A 14,353-nucleotide genomic window follows, 5' to 3' on the forward strand; every position below is an offset into this window, starting at 1 on the left:
AACTTATGCCCTAATATACTGTCCACTTTATCTCAATCTTCATCTTCTGGTGACACCAATCGAAAAGTTTCTCCATAAAAAGTTGGCCAAAAATAGCCACAAATCAATGGCATATACACATTATGATGATTATGTGGAAACTGCAATTAGGAGAGTCTGGCAAGTCCCCAACGCACGGGTGAACCTCCTATAATGGCCCTAGCATCGAACCTATTCTCCATAATAAATTGTGTCCCAGAAAGTAGGTCAACGATTGAATTGCCATCAAGATATCTCTGTTGCTCCGTTACCACCACTCGAATTCCGTTGTCAAGACGATGGGGATTCCTACTGAATTTATAATGAGTCTGAAGTCTGAGGATGTCTGAAGGCATTTGATTAATACGATTCCAACCGAACTGGCAGACAATAAATATCGAATAACTCGGGTCCAAAACGCATCACACTGACAGTTTGATTTGACATCGGATCGGTAAGGGGTTCATGTTTCGCATTTCGCATTTTGCAGTGATTGATTTGTGGCTGAGCGACAGATTTCAAATTAATAGCGGATTGCCGCTGGGAAATTGAAACCAAACAATTATCATAAAAATCCATCTGTTTGGCAAATGAAGTTAATGAAATTAGCAGGCCCATTAAATGGGAAATCTCTGGGGAGTTGGGCATTGTTTCTCCCCCATGCCAACTTAATGGCCCATCGAAGTTACGAGAGTCACGTACTTGATGTTCCTGCTGATTTGCTGTGTGTTTTTGTGGCTCAACACAACAAATTACCGGGCACTCACCACACACTCTATCACTTGGGCTGCTCCATCGTGACGTGACCGAAAAGTTGATGAAATATGTCAGAAATTCGGAATCTAAATATTTTTGCAACCCAGGCCATATCAGAAATTGGCATGCTCACTAGTCTGGCAGTCTAAAAATATCCTTTGACCTAATTCTCGTTGACAGTCGACAAATGCGGGGGCATTAAAGTGAGATAAAAAGATACGCAACCAATTGTGGGACGATGACTATGGGGCGTATGTGTGATTTTTAGAGCTGTGATTGTTGCTCATACGAGGCGTTGGCTACTCTTTGGTTCGCATTTCCCAGTTCCCATTTCCCAGTTTCATTTTCCCAGCTTGCCAGTTGAAATTGCAAATTCTCGTAACAATAAAGTGAGCATTTCCAGCAGTCACGTAATCATTTTGACAGCATTCAAGTCTAGTTTTTCCCCCTCCTTTGTGGTAGACCGCCTTTAATATGCTATCCTATACTAGCAGCTGTCTCTTCCGACCTTGGGGATAGCTATTTTTAAGCATTTAATTAAGTGCCTTGTCTTGGGGGGAATATTTTTAGCATTTTCTGTGCTATTTCAATGCGGGTTTCGCTTTCCTTTCCACCCCAATCTTTTGGCTTAAATTTCATCACCATAAAGGAGTATGGTGAAAGTTCCTTTCTGCTTATTAATAATAAACGGAAATAATTTTTACATTCGCTTCTGCGGTGGAGTTTCGAGTTGCGCGCTTTATGGGACCCTCAAGGTAACGCACGGATTTCATGGTAGAAATCGAATACGGGCTTCCTTTTAACAGGCTACGCGGCATTAACTTCTCGCAGGGAGGTGGGGCCCTCAGCCTCCGATTTTCTTGGTATTACCACGCCTCTTTCCGCATTTTCTTCTGCGGCTTAGGGTCTCTTTATGAGACGGGGCGTGTTAATTTGCTGCACGCGCCGGGCATGAAATTCAAGGCGAAGGAGGAGTCCAGGAAGCGGTCACTTGTTGCCACTCTGCTGATTTCAATTTAATAATACCCTAAAAATTATTAATGCTTTTACTAGATTTAATTACATTTTTTTTATATTTTTGATTATAAAGTTGGATATTCAAATTCAAGTTAAACGCTTATATAACTTGAATTTGAATTTCCAACTCAATATTTGTGTAGCGCTGCATAAAACTACCACACAAGAAATTTTTATTACCATCTTTAAAAAATTTTATAAATAGGAAAAGTATTTTTTGTTGTAAATACCCTAATAGGTGGTATACTCAAGTTAAAACGTCTAATTTTACTCATCAATTAATTATTAGATCATTCAAATCCTATCCTAACTTGTACATGTTTTATTACTTCATAATTATCCTAATTGTGTTTCGTAAGTCCCCTTTCTTTCCTAAATATTTTTGTATTTTGGTATACTGACAGGGTACAAGTACAGTAGCAAACAGTAGCAAGATAATTAATCTTCTTTTTGGCTTCGCCTCACATGAGGGTGGTAAAAAATTGAGGGTACAACTCAAACTTCAAGAACAATCTGAACTTGCGGTCTACTTTGTCAACTTTTTGACTGTCTTTTAGTGGCGGCCTTCACTTGTGGCAGCAACAAGATGGAATGGGAAAAGCCCTGCATCATTTTCATTTTTATTTCCATTACATTCCCCGCTTATATGACTGCCGACTTCCATGTCAATATTTACTTGTATCTTGTTTACCTTTGCCATCCCATCATCGGTATGATACTTCCCCTCCATATTTTTACGCTTGTTCTCATTTTTTATTGTGTATTTTATTGCTCATGTTTCCTGCTCGTTATCTTTGTTGTTTCTGTCGCTTCTTAATGGCACTCTTGCCGTAATTTCATTTTTCAAGTAAAGAAATATAGGGGGAAAATTTAATGAAATTTCCAAGAGTCCTTTTGGTCTTACGGGCAACACGAGCTGCTATTTTTAGTTCGAATTAAATCTTCGGCTATTGCCAGTCATGCCGCAGGCCTGGGAGATTTTCGGGAGGCATCACTTATGCTAATTTGCACTTTGACCCAAATATCGGCCTACGTGAGAACAATCAAGTGGCAGCCTTCCAAATATTGTGTGAAATTGGATGGAGTGCCACTCTATGCGGATCTGACTCTGATTCTCATTAGATATGCAGCTTGTGTGTCGGTAATTGAACTTAATATGCAAACAAAATGTCTACATTTCAAGGAGCCCCGGAAAAGTAGGCTTCGGAAATTGAGCAGGTTGTTTGGTGATTGATGAGGGGGAAATTGTAAGAACATTTTCTTAGTTTACTAAGTAATTAAATAACAAATATTTTAATCATACCTTTGGAACTTTGTTTAATATTTAAGTGGGTAGGTTGGGCAGTAATACATTATTTATGCACTTATTTTGCGGACATCCCAACATCCTAAGATTTGGAGTCCTTTGAAGTACATATATCCCGCCAGCAACATAAATTACAACTTCCCCCATAGTAATTAGCCATGTACCTTGGCTATTTAGGCCTGTTTCCCCTGGGAAACTTTAATTATTTATAAGAAGTGACCCAAAACGAATGCATAAGCTGACATCTGCAGTCAGTTCTCGGAAATAACGAGCTGAGCAAACTACGTGTCTGGACCGGCGACCGAATAAAGGACTCCGAAATAGAGGAAAACTAAACAAAACATTTATTCCTTACGCAGTCGGCCAAAAAGAAGGTAATAGACCGCAAAGCTAACTGGGCCAATGCACGTAGCATTTGTCAGGGCGAAAAAGGCCTAAAGGACGCAATGTGGTCAGAACCCGGGTCCCATGTTAATTAGTATCCCACATGGGCATATTATAATCCCACAAATTGCTGAAATTATATGTGAGGTAGCTTTACTACTTGTTTAAGAAACAAACGTTAAAAAAAGCTGTTCCACATTTTTACTGTTCCTTAATAGACCAAAAAAATATTCGTACTGAATAATAAAAATGTTTGAGTTATTGGCGATTTTTCAATAAACAAAAAACAACCTATGCCTTTTTAAAAATTAAATATGCAATATTAAATATTTTGGAAAAATACATATTAATAGATTTGGTACCAAATAGATTTGGATCCTATGCCCAATTTACAGTTGTTGATTTAGATACTTCACATAATCACGTATACTTACAAATTAAGTAGAATTTCTAAATCTAATCCTTTTGGCTTATATGTTTTCAATTTTTAGTTAAAATAGGCTTAAAATACAAAGTATAATAAGCCAATTACTTGTTATATTTCAAGACATTAGCCTAGGTACTTTCTATTAATTAGGAGGAGTTCTGGGATCTTTGGCCCTGCTTTCATTCACAAATCGGGTGATGCAGTCATCGCCGGTCGAAGGTTAACGCCTGCCCTGGAGGTCGAGCGATGACGATGACGTTTACCGCAACGGGAGCTGAACCGAGCTGAGCTGGTTGAGCCGGGCCAGGAATCCTTGGGCGGCTCCAGAGAGCGCTAGGATTCGAGGAGGAGAGAGAGCGCCCAAAGGACCTTGGAGCGACTGCCGGTGGAACGGATTCCGCTCCTGAAAGGATTTCATTCATAATTGCCGCAAGAAGCCGTCCAAGTGCCGGATCCAGACCTCCTGGATCACGCATCCTGGCCTCGACCTACTTTCACACAGATTCAGGATGCCCTCGGGAAACCCCACGTTCAAATTGGCAACTTTGTTTGCCTCATTGCTCCACACGTCGCCAGGCATTTAATTCGATTTCGGGATTCGCTCTGGTTCACTGGGCTAGCAGTAGTTGTCCTTTTATTGAGCCAAGGTCCATGGGAGATGCTGTCAATGTCTGGATGGGATGTGGTGGGAGTACTCCCGTAAAGGTGGGTACCACAAGGACATTCGACAAGCCAAATACACAGAACTTGTGAATGAATCAAACGTAATTGCCTAAGTATCGAAGGTTTGGCATTTACCTCAAAATCGAGAAAGTTATTGCCATGATAACAAAAACAGAAATATTTAAATATATATAGTACCTTAAGCTTACAATTAATTTGTAAATGCCAATAAGTTTTAAAATGTCATCCTTATAAAACTAATCTTGCGAAAAAATAAAATAAGCAATGGCAAATATTGATCATTTAATTATTCGGACTATAACTAATTATATATTTTATCTAAAGATATAAAATCTCCATAGATCACAATTTATCTTTATATGTTTATAATATGTCATAATATGTCAACTATAATATGATAATGCAAAGTTCATAAACTTTATTCCTTAACAGCGAATATTTACGAAGATGATTTACGTACAGAGCTTCTCAATAATTGATAACAACTCCAGATATACCCACTTCAAACGAATTGTTCTCGAACTAAGCTCATATACGAATTATGAAGAACACGTGATATAAATTGCCACCATGAAAGGTGTTGATTTTATCAGGAATATCAGTGTGCCCTTTGGAGCACACTTATGGCAAATGTATCCCAACTGACGCAATCCTCTTTAATTAGGGAAAGTGCAAGGGCAGCTGCATCGACAAGTGCTGCATATGAATCCTGGGCGGTAAGTGACGCATGGCAGAGTCATAAAAAATCGATCGATTCCTCGAGGAGGTGGCTTCATGTCTCGGATGAATCTCTTTGCCAGCTTCTCGGGCTTTCAGCTTGCAATTCCCAGCGCACTAGCATTTTATTTTATCCATTCCACGCGCTCTCCGCAAATTGAATTTAAAGCTCAATAATAATCAGTTTATTGCGTATACGACCAGTGGTGCGGAATGTAGACATTTGCATGGCGGTCAGGGGTCTGGCTTCTGGGAACTGGGAACTGGGGTCTGAGTTCTGGGGTCAAAGGGGTCCAGGACGCTGGATGCTCTTGAGTTGAGGGGGTGGTTGATGGGGGGCTGGGTGCCTCTGAAGGAGTATCTTTGCTGTTACCGCGGCGATAAGGCAAATGGCAAGGGCATCTGCGCTAAGCATCGTCATCCGTGCACCTAACGAAGGTTCTCCAAATGGTGACGTCGGCACTGTCTCCGTCTCTTTCTCTTTCGGTCTACCCATCTCTCTCGCTCCCACTGTATCTCTCAGTCTTTTAAACTGGGTCAGGGGCTAACAGCTCGTCGCCGTCGTTGTTGTCCTTAGAGTCGTTGACGTTTGTCGGTTGCGGTTTTCCGCCGCCATTTCCACACCTATTCGGAAAACCCCTTTTCCGTCGCCGGAACTTTAAAGCGTCATACACAGGAGATAAATGAAAATTGCATTCCAATTGTCTGGTATAATTTTTTAAATAACACTATATTTTTAACAAAATAAAAAAATTATAGACCTATTTACCTAAAATTGAATTTTCTTTGTATATTATTGATCTTAAAACATATAACTAGTTATTTTGAAGAGGGTACATTGCTCTTAACCATGGAATATGTTCCATATTTAATTTATAGAAGGTTTCTTATACATCTCATTTAATCAAAAAGTTGTTAATCTATCTATTATACCAAACTTTGCGAATAATATTTATTTTGTAATCTTCAACTATCTATTATAAAATTATACTTATAACAAGTAATAATTTTTATCAACGGAAGTTTAATTAGATACAACTCAACATTTATTTTTAATAATAGATAGGAACTTTCAATACTTATCTTATAGGAAGTGTACCAAAATCCAACTGATTAATAACTGGTAAAATCATTTTTATTATACATATTTATTTTTACTATACATCAAAAATACTTAATTTGTATTTTCATGGATCACGTTTTTTATTATAATTAATTTGCCACTTTAACTAGATGAAATTGTTTGCAGTGCAGGTGTGATCAGGCTCGTTCGGACGTGGCCTCCTCATCTTTGCCACCTAATTGAATCGGCTGTGAGTAAGGCCACCGGCGAGGGAACTGCATTTGGTACAGTTTCCGTCCTGCGGTTGCTGGTCTGTATCTCTTTTTTTTTGGTTTATTTATATGCAGGCCACGCCCCCCACTGCCCTCGTGGCATTCATGTTCAGCTGAGCAGTCACCCCTGAGCAGTCACCCCTGAGCAGCTCCCCCCTTTCGCACTTATTAATAAACCAAAAACCAGGCAAAACCAAAGGCGTCACTGCGGCGCGTTGTGCCCTGCATAAAAACCGGGCTAAAACGGATACTTGGAAGCCGAGACATAAATAAACTGCAGCTAATTTGAATGCAACGGCCTTGAGACCGCCCCCCGAAAGACAATTGCAACAATTTGCATTGTGGCAGGCGGGGCAAGGCAAGGCTAGGATTCTTTCGATGTCCTGAGATCGCTGCAGGCAGAGGTCAGAGCTCGAAGCAATTTGGAATCCTTAAGGACACTTGACCCACTAAAAATTCTAAGAGACAACGACACCTCAACGAGATGACTGATGATGAAGACGAGGCCCATATCCTTGGTCTAATCCTTTCAAGGGATGCCGATGCCACATGGGCGCGGGCTTAACCCAAATACTCGTATGTTTGCAAATAATGAAGCTTTTGTGTTGTTGGCCCGCTGTCGATTGGCCTTCGAACATTGCAAGAGCGCGGATGACGTCACCAGCAGAGCACACACACACACACACACACAGTCGAATATATATATATATATATAGAGCCGAATTGGTGGCTTGCTGAATGTCACGCCCTGCCTTTCAGGTTAAATTTAGCCAAACGAGAGGCGAGAACCCATAATTGCCGGAGAAATGTAAAAATAAAATGCCAAAATCAGCAGCACCTAATAGGCCGATAGCATTTGGGCCTTTAGCATTTAAGAGGCTTACCACACCACACGCGCCCCATTAGACCAAAAAAAAAAAAAGGAAAACCCCTCGAAAGTAGGCAACGAAAATGGGCCAAACGACAAATGTTTATGGCCCAGTTGGAGTCAGAGGCCAACAAAAACAGCGTTTGACAAATGAGCGGATGAAAAGGGCAATTTTAATTGTTAAGGGGGCCTCGAGGGACTCGGGGGCGGCAGATAGTTAAAAGCTTTTTGGAGTGGGGCACTGGGGAGAGATATGAACTTTGAGTGTTATGGTCGAAATTTCCAATTGAAAATGGGAGAATGGAAATTAAAAATAAGTGCAGATTTAAATAAGTACAGAAATATTTCTAAACGGAAATAATCCAAAAAGTTTACTGAAACACAAATTTTAATGTACCTATAATTTTATTATATTTCTGATAACAACTACTTTACCAATCTTTTGGTTTTATATTAAACATCTTAACTTATAGTGTGTATTATCAAAAACTATTCTTTTGGGATTATATATTGTTTTTTATTTATTTTTAGTGTTTTTTCTTAAATTTTATTAAATGGTTTCATTCCTTCATTTATTTTGCACATTATTATTTTGAACCTTTAAATTTTAGAAATCCTCTTAGAAACAACATCTAACTTAGGACTGTATGTAACTTGGGATTGAAATACATAAGTATGTTCCTATTTAAAATTACTTAAAATAAATTAATAATATAATCTTGTAGCTTCTAAAAAATAATTAATGTGTAGAAATGAAAAGTGGGAAATTTTGAAATTATTTTCAAATCTACTATCCTAAAAAATAATATTAACCATGCTTAAATAACAAATCCTTATTAAATCTAGCACCCGAAATACAATCAAAAACCTAGAAAAATAAAGGAAAATGTTCCAGGTCTTGGCGAATCCTGTCCAAGTCACGCCCATTTGTGGGGTCAGTTGAAAGGACTACCAGAGTCAGACGCACACGCACACAAATATCACGCACTCACACACACTCACTCGGCGGCATTTATAAAAGCTGGGTGTGTATCCTTCAACTGCAGTTTAAATGCCAAATCAGCGTAAATTGTTCGTCTAGAGGGGGCTTACCGCTCCACAGCCGGGGATACCGAAGGGGAGGGGTCAGGACCCAGGGTGTCCAAAGGACCTTTGGCTTCTGCAGAATTTGTCAAACCGCTGTTGTTGTTGTTTCTTTCGTAATGTCACTCGACGGCAACTGCAATGTCCTTGCAGCCCGAGTTCATTGGCCCAAAACGCCGAGCTGCAGCCTGCAGTTGCGCTCTCCGGCGAGAGAAAGTAACCAGAGATTTGGTAGTAAGAGAGGCGAGAAAAACGGGAGGATGTGGGAGAAAGTAGTGGGGACTGCGAGATGGGTGAAAGTAGCCATGAGAGAGAGATAAAGAGAGAGCGGGCAAGAAGGCCGGTTCAATGCACGGCAAGTAGGTTATAGAAAGGCAAAAGGCCGGCCCTATAAGAAGCATACCTATGACGTCATTGTGAAAGCCGCACAAACACACACACACACTCACAAGGAGAAAGGTGGTAAAAAGAAAGGGAGAGAATCTGCATTTAAGTAAATGTGTGTGTTTTTATGAAAAGGCGGCTTAATTTTCAGTTGAGAAAACAGAAATATGCCAACTTTTACTTTTAGACTTTGGCCCAACTTTGGCCTACCCCAATTTTCCAACCCACCCCCACCCCCTCTTCCAAACCCCTTTCTTTTACCCCTGCCCATGTGTGTGTGAGTGTCTCTGCAAGTGTGAATACACCCATCCATGTGAGTGAGTCTATAAAATGGGCACAAGGGCATTTAATGCGGCATTTATGCTGACAATTTTTTTCTCACACAATAACGTAAGTGCGCATAAAGCGAAACAAAAGAAACGCATGTAAATATCGTAGTATCAGGATAATATGCAAATCAATGAGAGCACGTGTTCGTAAATAGATACAGTGGTCGGCATAAGTATTTTGACAAAATAAAAGTTAAGTATACTCATAACTTGAATATACTTCTTGTAAACTATAGGCATCAATGGAAAGGTAATTTCAATGCCGTTTGAATGATACAATACATTTCTTTACCCATTCAGTACTTATTGAAAAGGACGAATTTGTGTAAATCAACTTTAAAAAAAAAAAAAAAAACTTTTTTCCTCGTCTTGAAAACTTAAATTTTTTGATGCAAAAAGTTTCTTCAAACAAAAACAATAGTAACTGCAAAAAGAATTTTTCAAATATCATTTTTCTTATATTTTTTATGAATTTTTGAAAATGCTTAAAAACAGGCATTTGAGCCATATTTTTGTCTTTTTCATACAAATTTTTTCCGACATTGTCACCTTCAAAAAATCATAAAAAATATAAGCAAAATGATATTTGAAAAATTCTTTTTGCAGTTACTATTATTTTTGTTTGAAGAAACTTTTTGCATCAAAAAATTTAAGTTTTCAAGACGAGGAAAAAAGTTTTTTTTTTTTTTTTTCAAAGTTGATTTACACAAATTCGTCCTTTTCAATAAGTACTGAATGGGTAAAGAAATGTATTGTATCATTCAAACGGCATTGAAATTACCTTTCCATTGATGCCTATAGTTTACAAGAAGTATATTCAAGTTATGAGTATACTTAACTTTTATTTTGTCAAAATACATATGCCGACCAGTGTATTTTAGACACCACTTTTCCATTTACATCTCATTTAAAAATAGTAAACAGAAATATAAAAAAACCAACCAAGAAATACAACATTAATATCTAAAAAAAAACCATATGCTTATTTTTAGCACCTATGATCATGATAAATTAAAATAAAAATTAAAATCCCTAGTATCAATCTGTTTATTAAGATTTTAAATAAAACTAATGATGAAAATCTCAGGATCAGGAAAACAATATGTTTATAAATTAAAGAAAGGGGGAAAATCAAAGCACATCTGTAGATCAAGATCAGGCTTGACATTTAATAATGGTAAAGGTAAATATAAGTAAGCAACAAAAAAAAATACAACATAAAAATTAATAAAACCATATGTTTATTCCTTGCACCGAAGATCATGATAGATTACTGAAAAAGGATATCCATGTAGTTTTTAAAAGTTTAAAAAATACTATAAATAACAAATTCTCATAAAATTTTCCACATAATACCAAAAAAAAGATTAAGGAAAGGGAAAAAATCAAATGACAACTTTAATAACAATGATTATGAATTAAAGAAAAGGCTAGACATTCGCATAGACTCATTAGCATACGATTCTAGATCGAAGGAAGAACTACTCACAATAGAGGGGTAAAGAAAAGGCTATGGGGCGAATAAAAAAGGAAGCCAGACAGCGCGGAAAAGCCGGAGACCCAGACGCAGAGATACCAGGACATAACAATGAGAGTGCCAGTACCTAGAAGCCCCACACAATAATGGACATCAGACAAAAACATGTGCCATAACAGCTAGAATTCGTGTTCACACCTCAGACTGAACTTTAACCCGGGCGGGATGAAAACCTTAATAAATAACCAAGCCAGTGTCCGCCTAATGGAACATTCGCAGGAATTTTTACAAATAACCATAAGCCCGACAGGAAAACATTCCGTTCTGTCATGCGCTAATTATGAGCAGCCTACCTTTTGACAAGCCCCCCGAGTGGAAATTTTAAGAGTAGAAGCACGAAAATGGGCCTGCCAAACAACACACCCAATGAATAGACAAATTCTAAAATTTGTTTGAATAGGCACCCTAGAAAAAATAAGAAAAACTATTAAGAAAACACAAAGGGCCCTAACTCAAAGTATTATTTTTAAGACCATTTTATATTGTTATTATTATATTACATTTATAAAAAAAAATATTCTCATTTTTAATATACAAATGAAACCATTTTGGTAAACATTTATTATATATTGCTCAATTATTTCAAGTTTCCATTGCCTTAACCCAAGTGCTGTTGACTTTATTCCCACATCACTTAAAAATACACATACCCTTTGCCCAAGGAAGACCCATAAAAATGAACAAAAATATTCCATTTGCTTGAGGGAAAACAGGAGGCAACAGAAAATGGCTTTCCACCATTGAAAATCCTTGAGAAACAAAAAAGAAAAAGCGCGCACCAAAATTGAACGGAAAAGTACAGCGTAAAATTTACATGAGACAAATGTGGAAAAGTACTTCCAACTACTTCGTGGGCTGAGCACAAGAAATGCAAAATAGGAAAAGATGAGTGGAAAAGTTCAAAGGATAGGATGGTAGCCAAAAAAAAACTGGCTCAAATCAACAAGCTATTGGGCATACAAAATGGATAGGGCCTAATAAATGTGACAAAATTCAGACATGACAAAACATAATTGGATAAATCTGGATAATAATTTTAGATTTCTATTTCTATTTAAGTGCAAACATATAAAATAAATTAAGATTTTGATTCACAGCTTCTGGCTATCACAATCCACCAGTGGGGTTAGCTTCCAAACATTGCACATCATCCTTGTAATCTTCCGGATAGTCCACGTCCTTCTCAAAAAGATAGCACTGCAGCCAGTTTGAGTCCTTGAATTGACCCGAGAAAACGGGCTGCCAGTTCCAGATGAGGTGGCGCACCTTTGACTTCGGACTATCAAATCGATTTCTGTTCCTACGACAGATGTCCACAAATCGACTGCTGAATATCTGGGACAACTGGATTCCCGAATAAGAATGTGCCAAGTGGCAGAGATCCTCTGAGATAATTAGCTGCTCGAAGGCAGCGCGTTCGGGATGAAACTGGCAGCCAAAAATGGGAAATCGCCGGTGCTCGACAATCGTAATGAATTCCAGTCCCGCAGAATCCTTCTGAGTGGCCAGAGGATGCCAGTCCTTGGCGAGACCACAGGTCTCCAAACTGTCTTTGGTAATACAATAGCGATGTTGGTGGCAGGCAAAGGGATGATTTTCCATCTCCTTGGCCGCGGAATCCCCTAAATTCTCAAACAACTTGGATTCCTGGTAGTCCTCAGTCAGTTTAATGGACATGGCCTGCCTCATGGGCTGGCAATCGGTGCGAATCTTGGGCTCTTCGGCGGCATGGACGAGAAGCAACTGGAAGCCCAGACAAGTTCCCCAAACGGGGAAGTATCCACCGGCGTCATCCTGCCTTCTCGCCCGTTGATTTCGCTCCATGGCTAGTTGGTATATACGCTCGGCACTCCTCACACAATCGCTGGTCAGATCCGGACGGGCTTGCCTATCAGCCTCGTCGATGAAGACCGCTCCCCCGGGCAACAGGAAGCCATTCATCTGTCCCATCATCGACTCATAGTAAGCTCGTTCCTTACCGATCCTGTAAGGTAATTGATCATAAGGTTTTCCTTATTTCTTTTTTATGGAAACAAATATATTTTTTAAAAACAAGATACATATTATTAAAATTTGCCTCTAAAGAATCAGTTTTCGAGATACCTTTTCCTAGCCAATTTTCATTTCATTTTAGAAACTATTAGTTCAGGGAAAGGGGAACGAAATGTTTATTATTCATAAAATGAAAGCGAAAGCAAAAGCGTTTGCCAACCACAATAAATAAACCTTAAGTATTAGCACTTTCTTGCCCCATTCTTTAATCGCATTGCATTCTGCCAGAATAACTTGGCACATTGCCCGGTGAGATAATTATTTCTCTTTGCTACCCAAACGTTTGTCATTTATTTTGTTTGTCTATGCAATTTGTTTAACATTCAAGTGGCGGGGGGCTCAACTCAGCAGATGGGCTCAACCGATTCCCGGCGGCTGTGTCCCTTTTTGGCCATGTCTATGAACCAATGACTGGGCCAGATCGATGCACAATCCCCGATCATCTTTTGTTTTGGCTCCCAATTTATATGGTAAATTGAAATCAACATCACCGACAAAGCCAACTAAGTGCGTACGTGACATCGGAAGACTAATGCTTGGAATGAGCCAGATATGCGCCAGATACCATATAAATCGATTCTATACCCTTTACCCATTAAACCCTTGATATTTTATTTTATCTATATTGAAAACTACATTTTTAGCTTTTTAAAAAATGAAGTGTTTCCTGAAATATAATACAACTCTCGATTTTAAAACTTTGAAATTGTAAAGTATCGGGGGTGCCCCAAAGTTCGCAGAGCTCCCATTCTTCATATGCTTTTTATTATTACAATTTTTTACTTAAGTTTGAATAATTACATTAAATCCCTTCACTTCGAAACTGTACCACTTAGCGAATATAATATCATTATTACTTACCAAATAGGCACCACATGGGCACCGGATGCCTCCAGAAATTTTACATAGGACGCGGCTATATAGCTATAGTACTTCCTACCAAAATTGTGCTGCAGTTTGGTGGCAATATCGATGCACAAGACGCCAATGGTTGGCGTGTCGTGCAGAGATGCGTTCTCGGCCATCGTCTTCTTCGGACTTTCGACCACGGCCAACTGAATAGCCGTATATAAACTTAATGTAAACAAACCTAGCAAAATGCAGGGTCACTTGGCAGAATTTCGATAGCCACAAAACGAATGCGAAAATTTAAATCGGATTAATAAAAGTAGTGGCCTACTTTTGGGGATGTGGTTGGACTTAAATAGATATCTAATTAAATGGTTTTTGAAACAATTTTAAAAACTAACTTTATAATGCTTTTATCATCATCACTTTTCTTTATGAATAAAGAATTTCCGAAAAAATTCTTAATTTATAAAAATCTATTATTCATAGAAAATATTTTATTTGTTTCATAGAAATTACAAAACTCTAATCACCAGCTTCTGACGTTATGCAATGACGTATATTTATGTGCCTATCTTTATAGATATTGTTGCTACCGCGAAAAGAC

General features: G+C 38.5%; 1 protein-coding gene across 1 annotated transcript; it reads right to left on the reverse strand.

Moving 5' to 3' along the window:
* Positions 1 to 10,731: 10,731 nt before the first annotated feature.
* Positions 10,732 to 13,967, reverse strand: LOC119554582 (gamma-glutamyl hydrolase). The gene is made up of 2 exons (XM_037865564.1): positions 13,759 to 13,967; positions 10,732 to 12,829 (listed from the first exon to the last, which is right to left on the reverse strand). Exons 1-2 carry the CDS (start codon positions 13,920 to 13,922, stop codon positions 11,953 to 11,955), a joined length of 1,041 nt encoding a protein of 346 aa, XP_037721492.1. The 5' UTR covers positions 13,923 to 13,967; the 3' UTR covers positions 10,732 to 11,952.
* Between the last annotated feature and the right edge of the window lie 386 nt (positions 13,968 to 14,353).

This window comes from Drosophila subpulchrella, chromosome 3L (genome assembly GCF_014743375.2).
Source record: "Drosophila subpulchrella strain 33 F10 #4 breed RU33 chromosome 3L, RU_Dsub_v1.1 Primary Assembly, whole genome shotgun sequence".
NCBI classification, from domain to species: Eukaryota; Metazoa; Arthropoda; class Insecta; order Diptera; family Drosophilidae; genus Drosophila; species Drosophila subpulchrella.